The sequence below is a fragment of the Watersipora subatra genome, chromosome 8 (assembly GCF_963576615.1).
Source record: "Watersipora subatra chromosome 8, tzWatSuba1.1, whole genome shotgun sequence".
NCBI classification, from domain to species: Eukaryota; Metazoa; Bryozoa; class Gymnolaemata; order Cheilostomatida; family Watersiporidae; genus Watersipora; species Watersipora subatra.
In genome coordinates this window covers 45,353,389-45,376,510 of record NC_088715.1, presented here as the reverse complement: position 1 = coordinate 45,376,510, position 23,122 = coordinate 45,353,389, and the positions used below count along the sequence as shown (strand labels likewise).

Sequence of the window (23,122 nt, the reverse complement as noted above, 5' to 3'; positions counted from 1 at the left end):
AGAAGAACATAGTCAAATGCCTTGGACAATGTATTGCTCACAAAATGTTATAAAGTAATTGCAGTAAATGCTAATTCAATAGTTTGGTGCAGTACTGCTAGACTAATGGCTCCATGGTAATCTTAAAAAATCTTCTACAGCTCCTTGGGTGATCTCTCAAATATTGAGTGTAATATCTACTGTAGCTCTTCCTGCTTATAAATTTGCACCTTACAAATATTTATACTTGTCATTTCAGCTGGTCCTCAACTTGTTGTTTAACTGACTAATGATACTTGCTCCTGTTGTGGTACAAGACGCTAGTACATACTCTGAGTTGGTGCGTTTTAGTTGAACAATGTGCTGCGAAAGTAATGACAAGTAGTGAGCTCATTAAAATCACATGACTAATACATAATATTTCTACCAAATGTATTTCTGAGCATTAAAAATATCTCCACAGCCATTTCTCAAATATTTTTGAGGATAATTTATTTTGCATAGTTTATTAAATTGCTTCATCTAGTATTGTAAAAGTCAACAAAGGCAAATCCTCACCACTGAGCTAAATCTTAACTAATTATGGTTTTGGTGCTAATTACAAAGTCCCAGTTAAATATACTGTATGCAACAATGATTGGAAGACAAGTTAAATACTTCACTGTTTTGTATTTTAGTCTTTGTTCAAAAGTTTTTGGTTGACAGAGGTCGCAAATAAACAGCAGCCAAGAACGAACTTACTATAAAATTATTTAAACTCAGCTCTGTTCTTAAGTTTGACCACTGAAAAAACATACATACATTTTATGATCACAGATTATGATATGCTTATTATCAACAACTGTCTGAGACCTATGACTTTGATGAGCTAAAGTCAAGATAATTGCTTAAAAATAAATCTTTCAAAGCAGTTTCATTCTCACTTTTTTACCACACTAAAACTTACTTAGCACTCATCTAAGTATTTACTTTCACAAAAACTTATTGTTTACTAGTAGAAAAAAATGAAGCAAATCATAAATATTATTATATAACTATCTTAGCTAAACATGAAAAATCAATAATAAAAATCTAAAAAAAATCACATTGGCCTAGCTTTTACCAAAATATGAGGGGTGTGTAGCAGTTTTATAAGGGACCAACGGAAACGTTATGTTACGCGGTGAGAAATGGTAATTGTTACTTGAACCGCAGTAAAAATGTCTTAAATTTAGAAGCTAAAATAAGCTGTTAATTAACTGTTTACTTTAGTTTATAATCAAGTGATATAATTTTTAATCCATTGGTATTGATTTTTACTTGTTTCTCATAAGACTAGTTAATCATCATGTTCTTGGTCTCTTGTGTCTCCAGTAGAAAAACATCTCATTTTGAACTTATCCATCTCTCTCAATGATCTTTGTGTCTCTCTCTGCATCTCTCTTTGCATTTCCATAATTCTTTGACAAGCTGCAATAAGTACCAACAATATATATATATATATATAAAAATTGTGACCTTACCCCGAATACACCGTATGGGTGGTAAATTCTGCTCTAACGCGGGTCTTCTACCAGAGCCCTGGGAGTTTGAGCACTCACCTCAAGATCATAGCTGTTCCCAATAGCGCACTTTTCTGCAACTCACCTGAGTTGATTGCTGTTGGTATTTGGGCAAGCCACATTTTATGTGCCGGTGTTATTGCGCCCAGTGCCCAAATGGCTACTGGGATTACAGTTGTTCTTACATTTCAGCATTTTTCAATTTCTTCGCCAAGAGGGAGATATTTCTCTACCTTTTCTTTTTCTTTGCTGGCTATATCGTAGTCATTGGGTACTGCTATATCTATTATAGAAGCCCTCTTGTTCTCCTTGTCTACCACCACTATACCTGGTTGGTTTGCTAGGTTTATATAAATACATATATATAAATATATATATATATATATATACATATATATATATATATATATATATATATCTATATGTATATACAGTGCGCCCTCGAGATACGATTACCCTGATATACGATTTTTTCACCTTACGAAGTGAAACATTTTGATATCTTCACCTCGTTATACAAATTTTATTTCACCAAACAATTGTGAGAAAAACTCGCCCGAGTTAAAATTTGGCGGTCGGTGTGCTCATAACGCAATAATAAAAAAAGACACCAACAAATAGCGTGCCGAAAACATTTTCAGAACGTTTCTCTCATGTCAGAGTTCTGCTTGGAAAATTTTGTGTAAAATACTCAAGGCAGAGGAAATATTTATTTGTAGCGTTATAATATCTTTTACTACAAACTTTTAGTCAGCATATGTATATAACTACGAGTATCTACATTTAATTTGTTAGCTATGGAATCTGAAACTGATACAAAATAGAGGAAAAAGGATTTATATGTCAACAAAGTTGGATTTCGTAAATAAGAAGAAGGCACCCGTATTATTAACATTGTCAAGGAATATGATGGCAACCAATCAGCATTTGCAATTATTATTAAAACAAGAACTCCATTAAAGCAAGCACAAGAACAAGCTTACGACTGAAGATTTGAAGGAGTTAGAAGGCCATGCACGTGATCAGCATTCAAAAGGAGCAACCAATTAGCAAGGGCGCGCAGAGGTAGAAGATACAGAAAACCCTCACATTGGCAGAAATATTTCAAGTGTTTAATTTACTGATGAGGAATGGTACATTAAAACAATACATGTATAATATATATAATAATTTATCTCTTGTGCGGCATGTTTTTCATATTTTATTCACTTTATTTGTTTCCTTTCAATTTTGTGTTTCATTTTCTTGTTTAACCATGTCTTTGCAGATGGGCTTGTTATCTCCTATGCGAACACATTTCATTGTTTGTATGTATTTATGTAACTCATATAACTAGCTACTCAAGATAGTTGATGCATTCACATTATTTTCTGAAACTTGTTAAAGCCTTGTTCTCTAGTGTATAAATACGTGCAAACTTTGTACCATGTATGGTTACATTGATTCTTGTGCACGTTTCATACAAGAAAAACTACTGTAGCAACTTCTCTGGATCCTTCTACAAGCGTTAGCTAGCTAGCAGTTTTTTGCATTGCACCAGCATTTTTTCTTTTAAATCAGAAGAAAAACTGGACAGAACTAAACAACTTTCTTTCGCCTGCTAAAAATTCCATTTCATTACATATTAAATTAAACTTTAAGTGTACAGTAACATAATTGACATTGATACGTTTTTACCTCCTCTCTGCTTTATTCGCTACATGTACCAGTTAAAGTCACGCTACTGCAAAGGTATGTACCTCCTGTATAATAGTACATAAAATTTCATTTTTATTTTCGGTAGCATTTAAATGGTCAGGTGTGTGCGAGGCCGCTTTTGATAACTGCATCACTCAGCCTTTCTTATTGAATTTAGCGTTTCTGGTTGAAAAAGGTTTCAACTAGACACGCTAAGTTTTATAATGAACGTGAAGACAGAAACTTTTGAAGGATAAAATTTCGTGATAATAAATTGAAATTCTGTAAACTAATTCTAAATACATACTAAAACACAAATTAACGTACTATTTTGTTACTAATTTTCAATATGTACCACATTTTTATAAAATTTTGGATGATTTTTACCTTTTATTTTTCCATTGTATAATTACAATGGTTTCTATACCGCGACATACAATTTTTTCGCCATACGATGCCATCCTTGTAACAGATTAACATCGTATCTTGAGGGTGCACTGTATATATGTGTATATATATATATATATATATATATATATATATATATATGTATATATATACACATGTATATATTATATTTTGCTATATATAATATATAATAAATATGTATATAAGTGAAAGCAATATTTACAAAACACTACAGCGTAACCATTTTTATCCAGCTTAAAAACCAAATATACCAGCTAGCTGTTGTTTCTTATTAAGTATGCTTAGTGGAATAGAGACAGTCATATTTAGTTTTTTAAAAATCACGTTAAGTACTTTTTTATAAAAATCCTAAATTAAAATAATATGCTGATGAGAGACTCCATTATACCAAAATACCTAATTTCAACTCTTATACTCACTGGCTTGAGTTCTAAAGTTTTGCAACAGAAATAAATTTCAATTTGGTTGCCTCTTATCAATAACTATTGTCTTATATCCGAAAAAGGTTGGTAACAATTTTAAACTGACTTGTTTTATTATCAATGAAAGAACTTTATAATTTGAATTATTAAGTCCATAAAATTTTCCTCTGTACCAAAATACCTAATTTCAACTCTTGTACTCACTGGCTAGAATTCTAACGTTTTGCAATAAAAATAACTTTCAATTTGGTTGCCTCTTAACAATAACTATTGTTTATATCCGAAAAAGGTTGGTAACAATTTTAAACTGATTTACTTTATTATCAATTGAAGAACTTTATAATTTAAATTAGTAAGTTCATAAAATATTCCTCTGTACCAACATACCTAATTCCAACTCCTGTACTCTGTGGTTTGAATTCCGAAGCTCTGTAATAGAAATGTGCATAAATAAGTATATAAATTACGGTCTAGTTTATAAAACTGAAACATACTAATGCTTATGCAAGTTTATAATGTGAAGTACAGAGCTGCTGTTTGTTACAGTTTCATGGGTATTGAAAAGTCATCCAAGGCTAGTAAAACTTGCTGTAAATCATTTTAATAGCTTGTGAAAAAGAATTTTACCGACTGAAGGTTCTGATTCTATCAGGAAAATATGGTAGTTATTAATAATAATTAATAACTACCATATAATTATAGCTAATAATTATAATATAAACCATTATAATTATTAGCTATAAAATAATATGGTATTATTTTATAGCTAATAATAAAGTAAACAGTTGTCATCATAAAGTTCATTGATTTAAGTTCATCTACCAAGTTGTATGAAATTGGACCATATACAGTCAAAATAGCCCAACAATAAACTAAACGTAAATTATTAATTTTAAAATGGAATTACAGAAGTCAAAAACTTGTAATCTATTTTGTAAATTTACCTCTGGGACCCAACTGACTGGTCTGAGAGCTAAGTATAAGTATATGTATTCATGTATGCCGAAAAATATACATATAGGATGGTATGTAGTGGCGATATTGCTGTTATAGCAGAATACGAGCAGAACATATTGGTATGAATATAAGCATGTTACTATCTGCCAAAACTGTATCTAGAAAGTTTTTATTTTTCAAAATATTTTAATGGTCTATCATACCTGCAGCTTGTGCCTTCAATTTGGCATCCAGGTCCTGAACAGTAGTTTTCGAGCTATTCAATTATGTAATATAAAACAATGTGATAGATTACAATATCAATACCAGTGTGATAACTAAACCTGTGGATATGATTATGAAGATGGTAATATATGTTTACGCTGTAACTGGCAATTCCAAAACATTCAATGTAAGGGAAGGTTTAATCTTACCTGCAGCTTGTGCTTTCACTTTCAAATCCAAATCCTGAACAGTTTTCTTTGAACCACCTAAATCCATAATTTAAAAGAAAGTGATGGATAACATTATTATTAGCGATATGAAAGCTAAACCTGTCGATATCAATGAGAACATGTTACTATCAGCATATAATGTAACTAGTCAGGTTTTATCTTTCAATGTATATTAATAATTTATCTTACCTGTCCCTTGGGCTTTCACTTTCATATCCAACTCTTGGACACTCTTCTTTGAGCTACTCAACTCTGTAAAAGATAATAACTTTATACATGTAGATTACATATTCAATGTCAACCTAATTATTAACAAAACCTGTTTTTCCCACGTTTAAACACGAGCGAAGTGATAGGTTGAGAGATTTATGATCAATGGACATGCGCACACAACTCACAAAAATTATTCATTAACGGCCGTCGTAAACACTTGTACTGAAATCTCATCAACAAATTTAACCATTTTTGTGTAAAATCGTTTGCGTACGATAATGATAAAAAAACACATAAACCAAGTTAAATATGTTACCAAGTCATTGAAAGGTCACTACAATATCCTAAAACTAACCCATCTGATCGAATTGTCCATAAATAAACAGAATAATTCGGCCAAAAATTGCGATAAAAACTTGACAAGCCATTTCTAATCAAAATTAAGACTGACCAACGAAAAACCATTAAGGCATTGCGGCAAATAGTAGAACTACTAAGTCGTGCGCATTTAACGAGAAAAACGGGCACATTTCACCAGTCGATAGCATTGTCTAATTGCCAAAAGTTTCTGTAATTAACGTAAAAGTACTAAAAAGTTATCATTTTTTTTGCCAATTTTATGGGACTCTGACATTTTGGACACTAATCACGAGTACTTTGGTATTCCAACTGATGCCCAAAGCAGTGTAAGTAAAAAAATAATGATGATATTTTTTAACGATTCTTACAATATGACGTTTAAAATTTATACAATATTTAGTTGTAAGAATAATTATTCGACTTTATAAGGTTTAGTTATAAAAGTAATCATTCAAATTTACAAGATCAAAATGTATAGTGACCGATGGTGTGCAATATGTTACTGTTATTATTTTCTAAAGATTTTGTTTATGATACTATGGCTCTGCTCAATATTTCGATACTGCCAAACCATTTTTAATATCTGCAAAAATAAGTAATATGCCTAAAACCTTTTTATAGATATACATCTATTTCTATGACAACCCGCTAAAATCTGTTTAGATTTTTAAATTTAGCATAATTATTTCGATGATATAAGTACAGAAATCTAGATAAATATCACAACTTCTTGATACTGGTTGCTACGACCAATGATATTCAGCCCCAGCAATATATATAATTATAGATGTATATTACACAGCAGCTTGCCATTTTACTTATAATATTACATTTCTACTATTGTAGGGAGATAAATAAACATATAATCTTTTCCTTTCAGTATTGTTATTTGTTGTACATAATAACACCCAGTACATTACAGCTACCATTGCAGCTACCCTTGCAGTTCTTTCATTGCAGTGCCATTTGAATGCTAATGTTACATTTTTCAATGAGCTGTACCCTTTCTTTTTTCTAATATTACTTTGGTCATGGGCTGTATGACAGGAGAATTTCTAGTATTAATATGAACATGTTACTATCTACTTATGCCATAACTGGTGAGTTCATAATTATTCAAATTGGTTACTATCTTATCTGACCTGCAGCTTGTGCCTTCACTTTCATATCCAAATCCTGAACAGTTGTCTTTAAATTAATCAGCTCTGCAATATAAATAAATATAATATATTATATTATTTGTAGCAGTATATTAGCTGAACCTGAGTGTATAATGAACTACATGCTACTGCATGAGCGGCGGTCAGTTGATTATTTTATACTATTAATTTCCTGAAGTGATATTTCAATTAGTAGTCAAAGATTTTACTGACAACGCTTGCGGCTTCCAAAAATAGGATGACTGCAGTGTGAGAACCAGAAATGGCAAAATTCTGGACTTAAGGTATTGGGAATTTTTATCAAATTCTGAAAAAACATTTTTATTGATTGTAAATGTAAAGTATAATCAGCAATTTGAGCAGCAACAGGCTGTGGTTAGATTAACTCCTGTCATTACTACCATAGACTATAAAGAAAATGAGTGAAGTTCTAGTGACTCCTGCAAAAACATCAAAAGGTAGTTGACCAGCTATTCAAATAAACAAACAGCTAATCTATTGATATTTTTTGGCCGTTGTCTACCAGTTTGTTGTCACTCATAGCTGCTTCATTTTCCAAATATTTCATATCACCCTCAGAGGTTTACAAAATGATTCATTGTAAAAAAAGACTAATTAAAAGCTTCTTAAACAGAAAAGTTCAGATACTAATTAAATTTTTTACTTAAAACGACAGTGATAGAAGTATATATTCACTCATTCATTCTTTTCACTTAGAACAATTATTTGTGTCAATACGTTTCAGTAGATATTCACCTGTCATACAGACCATGACCGAAGTGATAATAGAAAAAGAAAGGGTAATGCCGGTTGATAAATGCAATATTGGTAGTCAAATGGCACTGCAGTGCAATAGGAGAACTGCAATGATAGCTGTAATGTACTGGGTGTTAATATGTACAACAAACAGCAATAATGAAAGGAAAAGATTATATGTTTATATCTCCCCCTGCAATAGGAGAAATGCAATATTAGTAGCAAAATGGCAAGCTGCTGTGTAATATACACAAGCTGGGGAGTGTATATCATTGGTCATAGCAACCAATATCAAGAAGTTGTGATTTTTCATCAGAATTTATATATTTACATGTATATCTAAAACATTATGCTAAATTTAAATATTTTAACAGATTTTAGCTGGTCGTCATAAAAATAGATGTATACATATAAGAATATGTAGGCCTATCACTTAATTTTGCAGATATTGAAAACGACTTGGCAGTACCGTTGTTAAGGTCAAGCGCCTTCCCTTAGCTGGCTACTGCAATCCACCCCTGTTTCAGGCAGAAAAAGAGTGTACGAGCTCAAAGTGAATAAGTTTGTATTTGAATGTAAGCGCCTCAATCAATGTGCGACAGAGGCATTCACAACTCTATTGGGAGCCTGGCCCATCTTGCCGAGTCACCCATTTTACTACCATATAAAAGGAAGGTGGATATGTACAAAACAAGTAAAAACATAGCACACGGTCGAAACTGAATATAATAATAATACAATAAGAAGTATAAGTATCATTAAATAATTATTGGCTTCGCCGATTAAAAAGGTACAGAGTAGTAAGAAATAAGCATATACAACAGAAAGGGGAGACGAATTACGATATTCAAAAGGACAAGACAGTATAAGGCATATAGGAGTAAATAAAGTAAATGCAACGTCCGCCACACTCTCTCCCATTGGAGACACCGGCCTTCAATTCTCTTTCTCGGGGGGACGTCGTCATAAACTGTCTTAAGCCTTCGTAGTGACTGGCCCATTGCTCTAGTCGCCGGATATCGGACATGAGTTGCCTCTTTTCGGCAGCTGTCCACTGGCCCTCGTCTCTTGTCTGACGTATTGTACCTGCGGCCCTCCTCCAATCCGCCGCATCTTCTTTCAGCTGGCGTCGGTGGTGCTCGTGCCGATCGAGTAGTTCTGAGCTGGGTGGCCGCTTCCCTAGAATTTTGCCCAGACTCCGGGGCTTCTTTTTTCTGGAAGCATCCTGTTGCAGCAGGCCTGCTTGGGTCTCCTAGATTTTCTCTAGGCGTAAGTAAGGTTTGCAACTGCTGGAATGCTGCCGTCCCGGAGTTTCTTGCTGTAGGTGGGAGATAGATGCTTGCGCCAGCCCCAAACAATTGCGTATAGGGCGCTCACTGACAGGGCCATACTTTTCCATTTGGAGCTCTGGCCAGCCTTTGTCCTTGCAAAATCTGCTCCACTACTCCTGGTCAACCAGGTATACCACTGGCTCCTGCTCCTCTCGGTGTCTGTATTGGTAGTGCAGCACCAGCTGGTCCCTAGACCCATGTTGATAGCAGCACGGACACACATAAGTGGAATGATGTTGCTGCACGTGAATCCGTACTCGCTTCCTTCGCTGTGTAGTGGCAGAGGTCGCATCTACCCTTTTCGACCGCATCCTCCACGTGCCTGTGAATAGCCTGTCTTGACAAACTGTTGTTTTTGCGGAGTTGTCCACCATTGAGCGGGCGAGCAACAACAGCTCGTCACAAGACGTACTGCACCTGATGCATCAGCTGCACTTATAGGGAGTTGTTCTCTTCCGTCTACGCGGCTTGGAAGCGATGTTATGTCGGTCGCTCCATTGGTAATCATAACGGATTTCACGCAAAAATTTATGTAGAAAAAAAAGCAAGATTACAACGTTTAACCAAATACCAGTTTCTGTGATAAACTTTAGTAGAACTTAAAAATAAAATAAACTTAAAATAAAATCCATAAGAACAAATAAAACTGACTGATACAAAAATAGAAATAAAACTGACTGAGCGCACAGATAACGATATGTTTAGTCGCTGTTGCTGCCTAAGTTTTCAAATTCTAAAAAGATTTACTGCAGAGAGGGGTGGCCAGTTAAACGTTCTTATTTTAATTTTTCTACATAAATTTTTGTGTGAAATCTGTTATGATTACCAGTGGTGCGACCAAAATAACATCGCAGCCAAGCCGCGTAGACGGATGAGAACAACTCCTTATAAGTGCAACTGCTGTACCAGATGCAGTACGTTTTGTGACAAGCTGTTGTTGCTCACCCGCTCGACGGGGGACAACTCTGCAAAAAACAACAGTTGTCAAGACAGGCTAGCCTGCGGGTAGCGCCGGATATATATCTAACTGTACACACCACTCTCTCCTGTTGAGTTCTACGTGGTGTCTGCCTATCTCTGACACTCCTTACGTGCAGCGTCTCTCCTTCAAAGACAGTATCTGCTTTTAGCAGGACGTCTGCCAGATTGCCGTGGTCGGCATGGATATCCAGTGGCTGTTCAAGATGGATCTCCTTCGAAGCTATCGTCAGGGGGGTCTCTCTATCGGCTGTGCAGGCTGTACTCTCGGCATCCCGATCAGCAGATCCTGGAGAGATGTATCTAGTTGAGGAGGAGATGACATGGTGTTGGCAGCAGCGTGTCTAATCACCAAATGAGGTTCTTCTTCGCGTGTGCTGCCGCGGTTATGTAAGAGTCTCATTGTCTCTCCTGATCTTGTGGTGGCTGCGCGTGTCTGGTAAATGGAATCCCCGTGGAGGGACCGTGCTGCGGTGGCAGAGTCCGGGACGTACTGCCGATAGTACCCGACAGTATACATAAAGCCTTGCAACTCCCGTACCCAATGGAGAACCGGCCACCGCGCAACGTCTTCCACCTTCCTGGGATCCATAGCCACTCCGTCCTGGCTTACAACATGTTCCAAGTATAAGACCTAGACTGGAATAGCTTACACTTCTTTGGTTTCAACTTCAGTCCAGCCTGCCTCAGACGCCGGAGCACTTCTTCCAGGCGTTGCAGGTGTGTGGGAAAGTCTGGAGAGACGACGATTATGTCACCAAGACACAGAAGGAGGGTCTTCTAATGAAGTCCTTGCAGCACCCGCTCCATCAGACGCTGAAAAGCGGCCGGAGCCGACGTCAGGCCAAAGGGCAGCACCTTTCATTTCCAGAAGCCAGTCCTGGTTGTGAAGGCCGACTTTTCTCAGGCGTCGGCGTCCAGTGGCACCCCTTGCAGTACCCACTGATGAGATCTAGGATACTGAAAATCCTATTGCCGGACAAAGCGTCCAGGCTCTCGTCGATTCTTGACAGCGATACGCGCCCTGTTCTGTCACGACGTTGAGTCGCCTATAGTCGATTCAGAACCGCCACTTGCCGTCCTTCCTCCTAACCACGATGATGGACGAGCTCCACGCCCTTCCCGCGGGTTCAATCAAACCCTTGTGCAACAGCTCCTTCACTTGTCTCTCTACTTTGGCTTCCTTCTCCGGACCCAACCGGTGCGGAGGCTGTCGGATCAGCCGAGTGCCAGCGGCGACTAGAATGGATTGCTCCACGAGTGTGGTCCGCCCCACATCCCCGTCTTCCTTGCTGAACACGGCCTCGTACCAAATTAACAGGTCAGCCAACTGGCGGCCTTGTTCTTGGGAAGTGCATTGTTTCTCGGCATCTTTATACAGCCCTACAGGTGACTGGGGCTGCCACTTCCCTCTCTTCTTCCTGTGTCATCTCCACGGGGGACTCCTCCACACAGGTATACCACCCCACCGTGATTCCCGACCAAAGAGTCAAGGGCTGTGCTGCCGGGTTAAGACACCGCACAAGGACTCGTTCGTCCACCCGAGGCTCATTGATGCTTGTGACTATGGGCGGTCCCTCGGCTTGTCCCTCTATTAACCCTAACGGACAAAAGTTGTGAGTCATCACCCTGCACTGCCCAGTAGCCTCTGTCTGGGCGGAGATGGTCGCTCCCCTCACTAACTGCACTGTGCTCTGGAGTAGCCGTCCTGGCAATCTGTGCGGGCCAGGGCCCGGCCATCCACGTTGACCACCGGCCAGTCAAACTCTAGAGCGCACCGGTGGGCGGTCAGTAAGGGCTTTCCCAATATGGCATCTTCATTAATCTGGCTGATGACGAACGTCTCTTCCGTCTTCACATTGCGCAACCGGATGGGTAGGTGCACCACCCCATAGAAAAGCAGGTGGGTTTTGTCGGTCAGGAGCCCGTGGCTGTGGCTGGCCTCCAGCCAATTCCTCACGGCCTCTGGGAGATGATCAAACACTCGCCTGTTCAGTAGGTTGGTGGTGCAACGTGTCAACCAGGAGCTGCAGCGCTCGGCCATCCACTTTCCCAGGCAGAAAGTACATGTAGCTGGTGCGGTGTTGCCTATCCAAGGCCTGTCCGCAAGTCGCTTCCTGTGTCCTTTTGGTTGGAGTCGTCTGCAATGCCCCACTGGCCGTGCCTTCTGCAGTTGCCTTGGCTTTCCTCTCGCTCTTCGTAGGCGGGGGCGGCCTTTGTATTCATGGTGAGTTCTGCTCCGCCCCTTACGGGTGCGGGGCACTCGAGAAGAGTGAGTCCGAATCATTCTTGGTTCGGCTCCATGTAATCCCCCCATTCCAAGGGTGCCAGGCCGGTCACTTTTTCTTCTGATCTGGTTGTGAATATTCCGTACCGATTCTGCGTCGGTACTACCTTTACTGTTGACCGCTCCCGCGGCGCTCCAGTCTGTTTAGGATACTTCCATCCCTCGTCAGGGCCTTTGGTGCGGGACGGCCTTTTATGGGTAGCTTTGCCGTGTTGTTTGCCGGGGCCTTGTCACGACTAGTAGTGAGCACTACTGCTGCGGCCTGTTCGAGATTCCCGGCACCCTTTTTCTCAGGTTGGAACACTCCTTCCTGGGGTGTGCTTTACGCCCACCCTCCCAGCAGACCAGGGGTGACCTCTCTTTCTCCAGCCTAGGTGGCGTGCCTGTCGGCACTGCCTTCCACTCGGCTCACATGGCTGTGAGCAGCTCTGTAATATTCTGCAGTACGGTCAACACCGATCCCGCCTCGGCTTCTGACTTGGCTGTGGCCTGCACTGGCCGAGCCTCCTCTACCTCTCCATCCTCCTCTTCTTGTAGAGCCCGGATGGGTCGTTCTTGTGGGAAGCATGCCGGTTGTACTTGCAGGAACTCCTGCCCTGCTTGCACGGCGGCTGCCAGTGGGAGAGTGGGCATGGCCAGGAGGTGGCCTTGCAGAGCCACGTTGCCTAGGAAGTTCACAAACTGCTCCTTGGCCAAGACTCGCTGGAACGGCTCTGGCAGTTCCCCGTACGCAATGCGTACCAGCCTTTCCACTTCCTGGGCGTGCTCATTGAAAGCTTTCTTCAAATAGCTCAGATAGGCCAGTGCCTGTCGAAGGGAGATGTCGAACCGGCTGTGTACAGTCTCCCTGATGGCCTCCATCTCTCGGACCGCCCGCAGTCTTTGGCTTTTTCCTTGAGCGCCTCTCTCAGATGCAGAGTAGCCACGGCCTCGGTCCATGCGTTGGCCTGGACTACCTCTCCGAACCGGGCTATGAAGTATTCCGGGTCCCCCTTCCCTGAGTACTGTAGTGCCTTGAATGGCTGCACTGGGCCCTGTGACCTAGGAGCCACCAGCAGGCATTTCAGCGCATCGGCTAGCCGGTCGGTATCTCTGTCAGCACTCCTAGCTCGCTTTATTCCGTGTCTTTGTCGTGCCGCCTCTTCTTATCGAAACAATGACCAGAGTACTCGTCGCTCTCTCACGCTGAGGGGTCGAGCCCAGGTTTTACATACTTATAAGGCCGTCTTGGTGACAACTTTTGCTTTTCCTGGGAACCCTGCACAATTCGCAATCTTCCTCAGGCTACCAACCTTGGCGGTTGAAGAGTCCAACAGTTTCGGATCTGCCGCAGATCCCACTGCTGCAACCAATGTTATGGTCAGGCGCCTTCCCTTAAATGGATACTGCAATCCACCCCTGTTTCAGGCAGAGAAAGAGTGTAAGAGTTCAAAGCGAATAAGCTTGTATTTGACTGTAAGCGCCACAATCAATGTTTAACAGAGGCATTCACAACTCCACTGGGAGCCTGGCCCATCTTGACAAGTACCCCAATTCATTACCATATAAAAGGAAGGCGGATATGTAAAAAACAAGTAATAACAAAGCACACCGTCGAAACTGAATATAATAATAATTTAAAAAGAAGTATAAGTATGATTAAATAATTATTGGCGTCGCCGATTAAAAACGTACAGAGTAATAAGAAATAAGCATATACAACAGACAGGGGAGACGAATCACAATACTTTAAAGGACAAGAAAGTATAAGGCATATAGGAGTAAATAAAGTAATTGCAACGTTCACCACACCGTGATATTGGGCGCAGCCGCAGTATCATAAACAATATTTAAAAATGATAATAATAGTAACATATTGCACACCATCGGTTGATCTTGTAAATTTGAATGATTATTCTTATAACTATATATTATAATAATTATATAAATTGAATAATTATTCTCAAATTTAACAATTGTAACAATGTTATAAAAATTATTAGAAAAATATGATTATCATTTCCTTTACTTTCACCCTTTTTGACATCAGTTGGAATACCAAAGTACTCATTATATGGGTCCAAAATGTCAGTGTCCGGTAAAATCGGCAAAAAAGAAACGATTATTTTCAATACTTCTACGCAAATTACCGAAACCTTTGGCAATTGGGCCATGCCATTGACTGGTGAAATGTGCCTATTTTTTCCTGAATTATGCATGAATTTTAGGCCAAATTAATCTATGCATGTATAATCCGAGCAGATGGGTTAGTTTCAGGGTATTGCGTCAATCTTTCAAAGACTTGGTAACAAATTTAAATATGTTTATATGTGTTTTGTATCATTGTTATACTTGAACGACTCTAGACAACAATGGTTAATTTTTTTGTTTTGATTTTGGTACAAGGGTTTGCTAACAGTCATTGACAAATAATTTTTTGGAATTTGTGTGCGGATATGCATTTATCATAAAGCTCTCAAACAATTGCTTTGCTCTTGGGATAATAGCGTCACTGTTAGGACAATTGCAGTCATAAAGTTCTTTTATTCTTGCTCTTGAGGTAAACAGCAATAACCAAAGCCAGACTCAAGTAAAATGTTTACCCTGAAAAAATTGTTATGAAGAATAATGGCTTAGTTCCAAAGGCTGTGATATAAGTAATATATTTTTAGTGGAGTATTGTTCTTAGAGTAATAGAGTATACATTTCATTATTTCACCAAAGGTTTGTTTAGTTTTTATTTATAGCTGCTAACGACTTGCAATAACATCTTGTTTTATAAGTGTCATTTACAGAGTTATGGTTGGATTTGATATGCAAGGAAATAGTAGCCTATATAATGAATCAATAAACATTGCACACTACTGCTTATTTAAAATGTAAATCACAATCAACTAGTCAGTGCTGCCTAAAACTTAAGACAGAAATGTGCAATACCAAATGGTATAACATGTGTAACGAGAGTACAAGGCTATCATATAACAAAGGTTATATCATGTACGAAAATAAGTATTATATAGCGTCATAGTGTTAGCAGAAACACAGCATTTTATGAAGTACTGAAGAGAAAAATATGGAGAAACCACGAGAGATTTTCGCGTTGGTGCGACAAGACGATAGATTCAAAAAATGGTTGCTGAAGTTTTGCTTTTGCACCGAGCCCCATTTTCCTGGTTATATTTATTAAGAAGTCTATACTGTTCATCTCCTACATCTAATTTTTACAGGTTCCTTTTAACTTCGCTGAGCAATATTTTAAACTACTTGTATTTTTTGATACTCCAAATGCAGAAAAGACATAATTTTAGTGTGACAAATCACTTGGGTTTTGCTTTTAGAACAATTTGTTTGTATGATCATGTCTGACTAAAACAATTTTGGAAGCATGAAGTGGGGTCAAACTTTTTTGATAAAATGATTTCCTTCTACCAGACTTTTCTTGAAGTACATGTAGAAATATTATCATTCATGAAAAAGGTGTGAAGTAAAGTATGTGTTCAAATAAAGTTATGTTTTAAAAATTGAACCAGTTAAAAAAAATTTTTCTTTCAACGAGATTTACTGCAATAAAGTTTTGTTAAAACTAAATTAAAGATTTGAAGTTGATATGATATTGTTTCCAACTGAACATTATGTTTATTTAAATAAATTATTTTATTGTATGTAATATGGGCGTTTGCAAAAAAAAGTCTTTTAGACAGTGAATGAGCTAGTACCCTCCTACCTAGAAGAATAAATTATTTTTGCTCACATGTAAACCAAATAAATTTTTTGAAAAACATTTATCAGTTTTTGAAACAGAATTTTGTGATGCTATGCACGAACAGAATTGTTTTTAGATTGTCATTTGCCGATGTTTTATGTGTAATCCGCTTTTCTAAAATTCTAAAATACCACTCTGCGTGTTTTACATACATGTTAAATTTTAAGCCTCACTGTTAATTTTTCTTGCAATCATCAATTTTCTGCTAATAGTTCATAAAATTAGAGACAATAGCTAACATTAAACTCTTCTGCAAAGAAGTAGTCATAAAAAAGGTTGTAGGGATAAAACGGCTAGTTCTACATGCTGTAGACCAAATCAAATAATTCTAAAAAATTCATTGGCCATGAAGCAACAGTGACGGCTGCTCAGTCTAGTGATTTTTTTGCAAGATGTTATCAAAGATCTGCTATGAAAATTTTGAACATGTGCAGCTTTAGTGTTAGTTTAAGGCATTAACTCATTAAAGTCATTTGTTCTATGAGATTTAATGCAATAAATATCTGCCCTTTGCTAATGAAAAACTATGACAATTCATTTGGTATTTAAAGATAATTAATGATTGCATTTGAGATACTCTTTGAGAAGCAAGTGGTAAAGTCAATAAAACTGCTGTCATTCAGTTTATAATATTAACATATCATTTTTTGATTTGTGAGTTATTCAGCACACTATTGGGCAATCACAGCCAATATACACAACCTGTAAAAGTTTAAACCGAAAATTTGTCAAACTTTCAGACCCACCCTACTCCGCCAAGTCCGTGTTACAGTCAGCACTTACACAGAGGCAGAGGGTCATCAGGTGGGTGGCAAGCCAACCATCTTGTGCTTTGGTGTTGCATCACCGAAAGCTAATACGTCGAATTCAGGAGTGCCAGCTCACCTGGAAGACCTGTTTGCAGCAGCAAAGCTGAAATGCATAAGGCCGGGGAAGCCAAGCAGTTGGCTTGATAGTGTTTTTTTATTAAGATAGGTTCAACAGTGGCAATCAAGTTGTTTGGGAGACCTTTATGGTGGTGATTTTTCTGCAACTGAAAGTGGAGACTCGACCAGTCTCCGCATTGGATGGATTCAGAGAAATTGGTCAAAGACGAGCTTCAAGTCCAAAAACCGCTGAGCGAATGACTTATCTAGCTGGCTAAAGGTTCATGTAGCTCGCTGGCTTGATTTGGTACCCCACACACCTACTCTAGAACTGTGGTCTGCCAAGGCCAACCTTAGAGTCAAGTCTAACAGTAAACTCGGTGGGCACTTCAGAAAACTAACCCTGCAAATTTAGGAGTGTCATGACGCCAGAAGCTAGTTTTGCAGAGCAAGGGTAAACCAAAACAAATCAGGGCCCAATAGTTAAAGCGACCACACTTCACCAGCTACTTCTCTGCTGAGAAACCTAAAACATGACCTCTCCAGTTGGGGATCATTACCGGATGACCTACAAACTTACTGAGCAAACAAGTGTATGACAACCTCCCTGAAAGGGAAAAAATAATTGGTCTCATTCCTGTCGAGTCAAGGTTGAAAACTCACGGCAAAGCAAGGTTGTCTGAACAACTCCATGCTGTAAAGACTAAAAAGGCCTCTGTGGTGAGCCACATTGGCAAGATGCCATCTTAGAAAGCTCCTTATTGGTGGCATGCCCATAGTTCAGGAATTTTCGAAAGCGTATGATCTTTGTAGACGATTGCCTCATAACGTGCACAGACGGACAGACGTGGCTAGCTATTGATCAATAAAGTCTAGATGATGCGTGATATTGCGGTGTGAGACTGAAATGGATGTCGGGTGACTATCATGCACTACTGCTCAGTAGGGGGATTGAGAGCTATCTAGGTTGGCTATTATTGGCTAGAGCTTAAACTTACCTGAGCTTAAATGAAGTGTAGAAACACAGTCTTACCACCTTACGGACCAACCTTTACAACTCCAAGTTAGGGTCTTGGTCAGCGCTTACACAGGAGTGAAACATCACCAGGGGGATTGTGAACCAAGTCTCTTGGTGAGTGCAAACATGCCAAATGTGATGGTGCCAACCCACCTAGAGGATTTTTTCGCAACATCAAAGCGGGACTGTACAAAACTGGGGTAGGTCAAGCAGCTGGCACAACTTCTGACACATCAGGATACGTTCAGCACTGGCGATAGATATATAGAATAAGCTGTAATGGTGTATCTTTCAATTTAATTGAAGGTGGGTACTGGGCCCATTTGCCAGCTTTCCCATCATTTGGGGTTGAAGAAGGAGGCTGAGGCCGGGTGTCAAGTCTAAGGAAAGCTGAGTCCGGCACTCATCGAGCCGCCTAAAGGGGTCTAAAGCTCTTTGATAATGTTGATCCAGAAAAAAACTAAAATGATGGTTCTGTGTTAACTATCAAAAGCTGAATTTCACTGTCACTAAACAAATTTCCAATTCTCTATCCCAAATCAAAGACAATTTTGATGCAATGTCCAAAAGCAAATACTTGAGTACACTAGGAGAGGTCAGAGGCTGATCGTAAGTACCTTGGACACAGATGCACAAGAAAATTTAGTGTCTGTTACCTTTGGCTCTTTGGTCTTACCTATGTACTGACCACATTTTAGCGACTGCTGTAGTACATTCTAAATGTTTTGCATTGACAAACATTGTTGCTCTACCGCGATGACATTACGGTTTTGCCCCTGAAATTGACATCCACTTATAGTGGTTAGAGGAAGACTTCAAGCGCCTGGAGCAGTGGGCTAGGCAGTACCTAGCAGTACCTAGACAATGCTTGCAACTCGGAAAAAGTGTCTACTGAACCAGAAGAGACGCAAGTTATCTGATAATAGCAAACCCCTAAAGACCTCAAGCAATTTCACAGTTTTTTATTTATGGTAGTCTATTTCTAGCAGCAGTTGCCTAGCGTTCCTACTGCTGCAGAATTTCCATTGCATGGACTGACAGGCAATAGTGAGAAGATGACTTTGAGCAAGAAGGTACAGACAGTCTTTGAGAAACTGAAGGCTCATCTGTCCTTAGACCCAGTACCAGGCCATCCTGATCTGAGCTGACCGTATATCCTGGATACAAAGGCCAGTGGCTGCCCAATGAGTGTTGTGCTTTCATAAGTACAAAAAGGGACTAAAGGGTGATCGCGTACTTCAGCAAAACACTAGCGCCTACCAAAACTTGTTACTATGTAACCTGGAGTGAGCCGCTTGTCCTGGTCAAGGCCAGGGAGCCTATCCTGGTTTTGTTTTTTATGGTTATCCCTTGCTTCTGTTAACAGATCATGCTTCTCTCCAACGACTATGACACTGGAATGAGTCACCAAGCTTGATTAGTAGTTGGATAGAGATGCTAGCAGAGTTCAAATGCATGTTAAAATATTGAGCCATATTCTGCTACGATAATGTTGATGAGCTCGACTGATTGACCTGTGAAAACCGCTGCTAGTATGAGCTTACTGAGCTGAAATATGTAGGCTCGAATCACAAGGACCTTGACATAGAGAGCAAAATTTTAATGAGAGGGCTTGAGGGAAGCTCAAATGTTGTACCCTGAGTAAACAAAATCAAAGCACAAAAACACACAGCTCTGTAATGGAAGAGGGAGAAAAGAGACAACCAGTTTCACAGAAAACTGGATATAGCAATCAAAGGATGATAAAAAGGATTGAAAACAATTTGATACCAGTGCTCAAAATAGGGGGGGGGGTTACACAGGGATATGGCGTATCCCTAAGAAGAAATTATGGGGATACGTTTTGGAAAGTGTATCCCTAACATTAGTTTGCTCATACACTATTAAAATGCGATAAAATCGCTATGGCGTCGACACATATTCACATAACTGTTTTTCTAATCTTTCAGCCCGAGTGTCTCTCAAACCAGAAACAGTAAGCACTATCGGAGGAGTGATACCGCATTGGCACTACTAATCAATACGCCAGTTTTTCATGTCAACGAATCAACTATGCTACTTCATGAACAACTTGTTATTGTTAAAATTTTTTAAGAAACACCATCAACGGGCTTCCTTGTTGTCTGTCTAAAGACATCACTAAATAGCTTGAGATTATTCTATGGGCAGGAATTGTTTTGGTTTTTTGCTAATCAAAGTAAACTTTCTCAAAAAAGTTATATAATTTAAATTCTAAAGCAAATTGTTTCTTCATTATAATTTATATTCTTACTTGATTATTGATGAACTTTCATTGACCGGTTGATAGTTATTTCCAAGGTTAGTGAGAGTATGTGATGATTGATTTCGAGTGAGTGAGCAAGAATTTCCACTGGTGAAAATTCTTGCAGTGAGTGAACACTGATATATCATTGGAATGATTGAGTGAGCTTACTATTTATTGTGACATTATCATTCATCATCCACAAGTGGACTAATACCTTACCAACATTAGAAATGATTTGATCATATATTTTGCACTAGAAACATATAAATCCCTTACTTATCATGACTTGAACTAAAAATGATAGCTGATTACAGCCCTGCCACTAGAAATGATGAAATTATGGCAAATAAATGGTAGGATCATTTACCTTCAATGTGATGTCAACTTGAATCTCCCAGTTTAATTGAAGGTTTACCCCAATTAACTTTCAACTGAAAGGGGTAGCATTTTCATACCAGGTGCACTGGCAATTATGAAATCTCAATTAATCACAAAGCTTTTTTCCAGAATATCTTATGAGGAGTGTATGTGTATCACACAGCTCCAAATATTTAATATCATGCAAGGAAATTCTTGAAAATTAATTTATTATGTATAACTGACTGACTCATTACTTAAACTGTGCTAATACTATATCAAACCTAAGCTTTATTTTAGATGAATACGAATGATGAAAGACTGAGGCAATAAAAATTTATTTTTAGACATGCAGCTTTCTTAGCTATTTGGGGCACACTTTTAATGGATGAGATCATTGAGATTTAAGGTGATCTTTGTTTGCTAGGTTTCCTTTCATGTCTATCTCATAAGATGAGGCTGTATGTGCTTACTTAAAAATTAAATCATTCTCATTTCTGAGTAGTTGATTTTCTCGTGAAAACTTGAAAATGCCCTTCTGATTTTTGTTGCACAGAAACGATGTTGAAATTAGGTATAAAACACACTACCTAAAAATATTTGAGAGTGAGTTTCCCCACACCTCTCTCTACTGAAAGGGCACTTCAGCGTCCACTGGAAGACCGTGCCATTACCATAAAGTACCCCCATAACAACCCTTACACTTCAAACACCGGCTGAGATTAATGCATCGGTGATACCCTTTGACTTGGAGAACATATTTGCATTGCGAAATGCTAGGTTACTTTTCATTTTACAAGATAAAGCTCACAACAAATATCTTAATGAGGATTATTCAGAGTACAGAGAACAAATACTAAATCATTTAGAGCGAGTCGTCGTTCTAAGATTGAAGTGGGAAATATATTGCAAGTGCCCTAATTACTATTCTAGAGTAGGTAATGTCTGACCATCCAGTACCCAACATAATATCTTTTGGTCTGATAGCTGCATCCCACAGAGCATCATGCTGCATGCTTTCCAACGTTTTGTGCAAAATCATGAGAAACTTGTTTCTGTAACGGAGAAATATTGCGAGCTTAGAAGCAGCTCAATACAGAAAATCGATTCTGTTCGAAGTGTGATCAAACGAGCTCTACCACCACATGACATATACAGTCCACTCTCCTTCATTAGCCACTTACTCAATACAAAACTAGACAAGAAAGCTATGGAAGTTTCTCTTTTGTCAAAAAAACCCATTAAAAGATGTAGTGAAATAACAAAAACATGGCATGAACCAAAAATATTGGTATGAATAAAAATATGTTACTATCTATGAAAACTGAAGCTAAGGAGTTTTTATTTGTCAAAATATTGTAATGGTCTATCATACCTACAGCTTGTGCTTTTAATTTGACATCCAGGTCCTGAACAGTAGCTTTTGAGTTATTCAATTCAGTAATATAAAACAGTGTGTTAGCTTAAATTATCAATATTGGTGTCTTGACTAAACCTGTTTATGTTATTATGAAGATTATAATATATGCTTACGCTGTAACTGGCAAATCAAAAACGTTCTATATAAGGTAATATCTGATCTTACCTGCAGCTTGTGCTTTCACTTTCAAATTCAAATCTTGAACACTTTTCTTTGAGCTGCTCAATTCTATAATATAAAAGAAAGTGATGGATAACATTATTATTAGCGATATGAAAGCTAAACCTGTCAATATCAATGTGAACATGTTACTATCTGCATATACTGTTGTTATATGCGTTATCGAAGTATTTGACTTACTTGACAGCACAATAACATCAATGATTAATCACTGTTAGTTCTTCTCCAATCTAGACTAATTTTACTATGGTTGATTAAGTGTAGGCAAGCCGCCTGGTTTGTTCAATGATTGATTAAAGTGTGAGTTCAATTTATGGGACTTGACCCAGATCTTTAGTGCAAGCCTCAACTAGCTAAGCTCCGATGTTGATTGTTAGCAAATAGCAACACTCTTTATTTCATGAACCAAAACCTAATATACAGTAACAAAGTTCTAGAATATGAGAAAGATAACAAATAGTGAGAAAGAACTAAGTAATATAAATCTCTTACGCCAACAGCAAGCTTGTGTCTGCCCTTAAAGCTCAGTCTTACACGTCTGTAAGTGTCACTGCCAAAAGAGGCTGAGCTATTAAAAACACTAGCTTTTATAGGCATTTAGGATAGCCTGAGGACGGGTATATAATGTTTGTATCATATACTATGTTGTAGGAGTAAGTCCATTGGAAGGAACACTGTCTTTGGATACGTCACATGGAGAGCGCCGAGATTGTGGCTGGATGCTAGTATTGCATAATATTGTTTCCGTC

At 38.4% G+C, this 23,122-nt stretch overlaps 1 protein-coding gene across 1 annotated transcript; it reads right to left on the bottom strand.

The window, feature by feature from the left end:
* Positions 1-1,240: 1,240 nt before the first annotated feature.
* Positions 1,241-22,383, bottom strand: LOC137402156 (uncharacterized). The gene is made up of 6 exons (XM_068088635.1): positions 22,359-22,383; positions 7,155-7,217; positions 5,629-5,691; positions 5,419-5,475; positions 4,436-4,477; positions 1,241-1,428 (listed from the first exon to the last, which is right to left on the bottom strand). The coding sequence occupies exons 2-6, from the start codon at positions 7,177-7,179 to the stop codon at positions 1,298-1,300; spliced, it is 318 nt and encodes a 105-aa protein (XP_067944736.1). The 5' UTR covers positions 7,180-7,217; positions 22,359-22,383; the 3' UTR covers positions 1,241-1,297.
* Between the last annotated feature and the right edge of the window lie 739 nt (positions 22,384-23,122).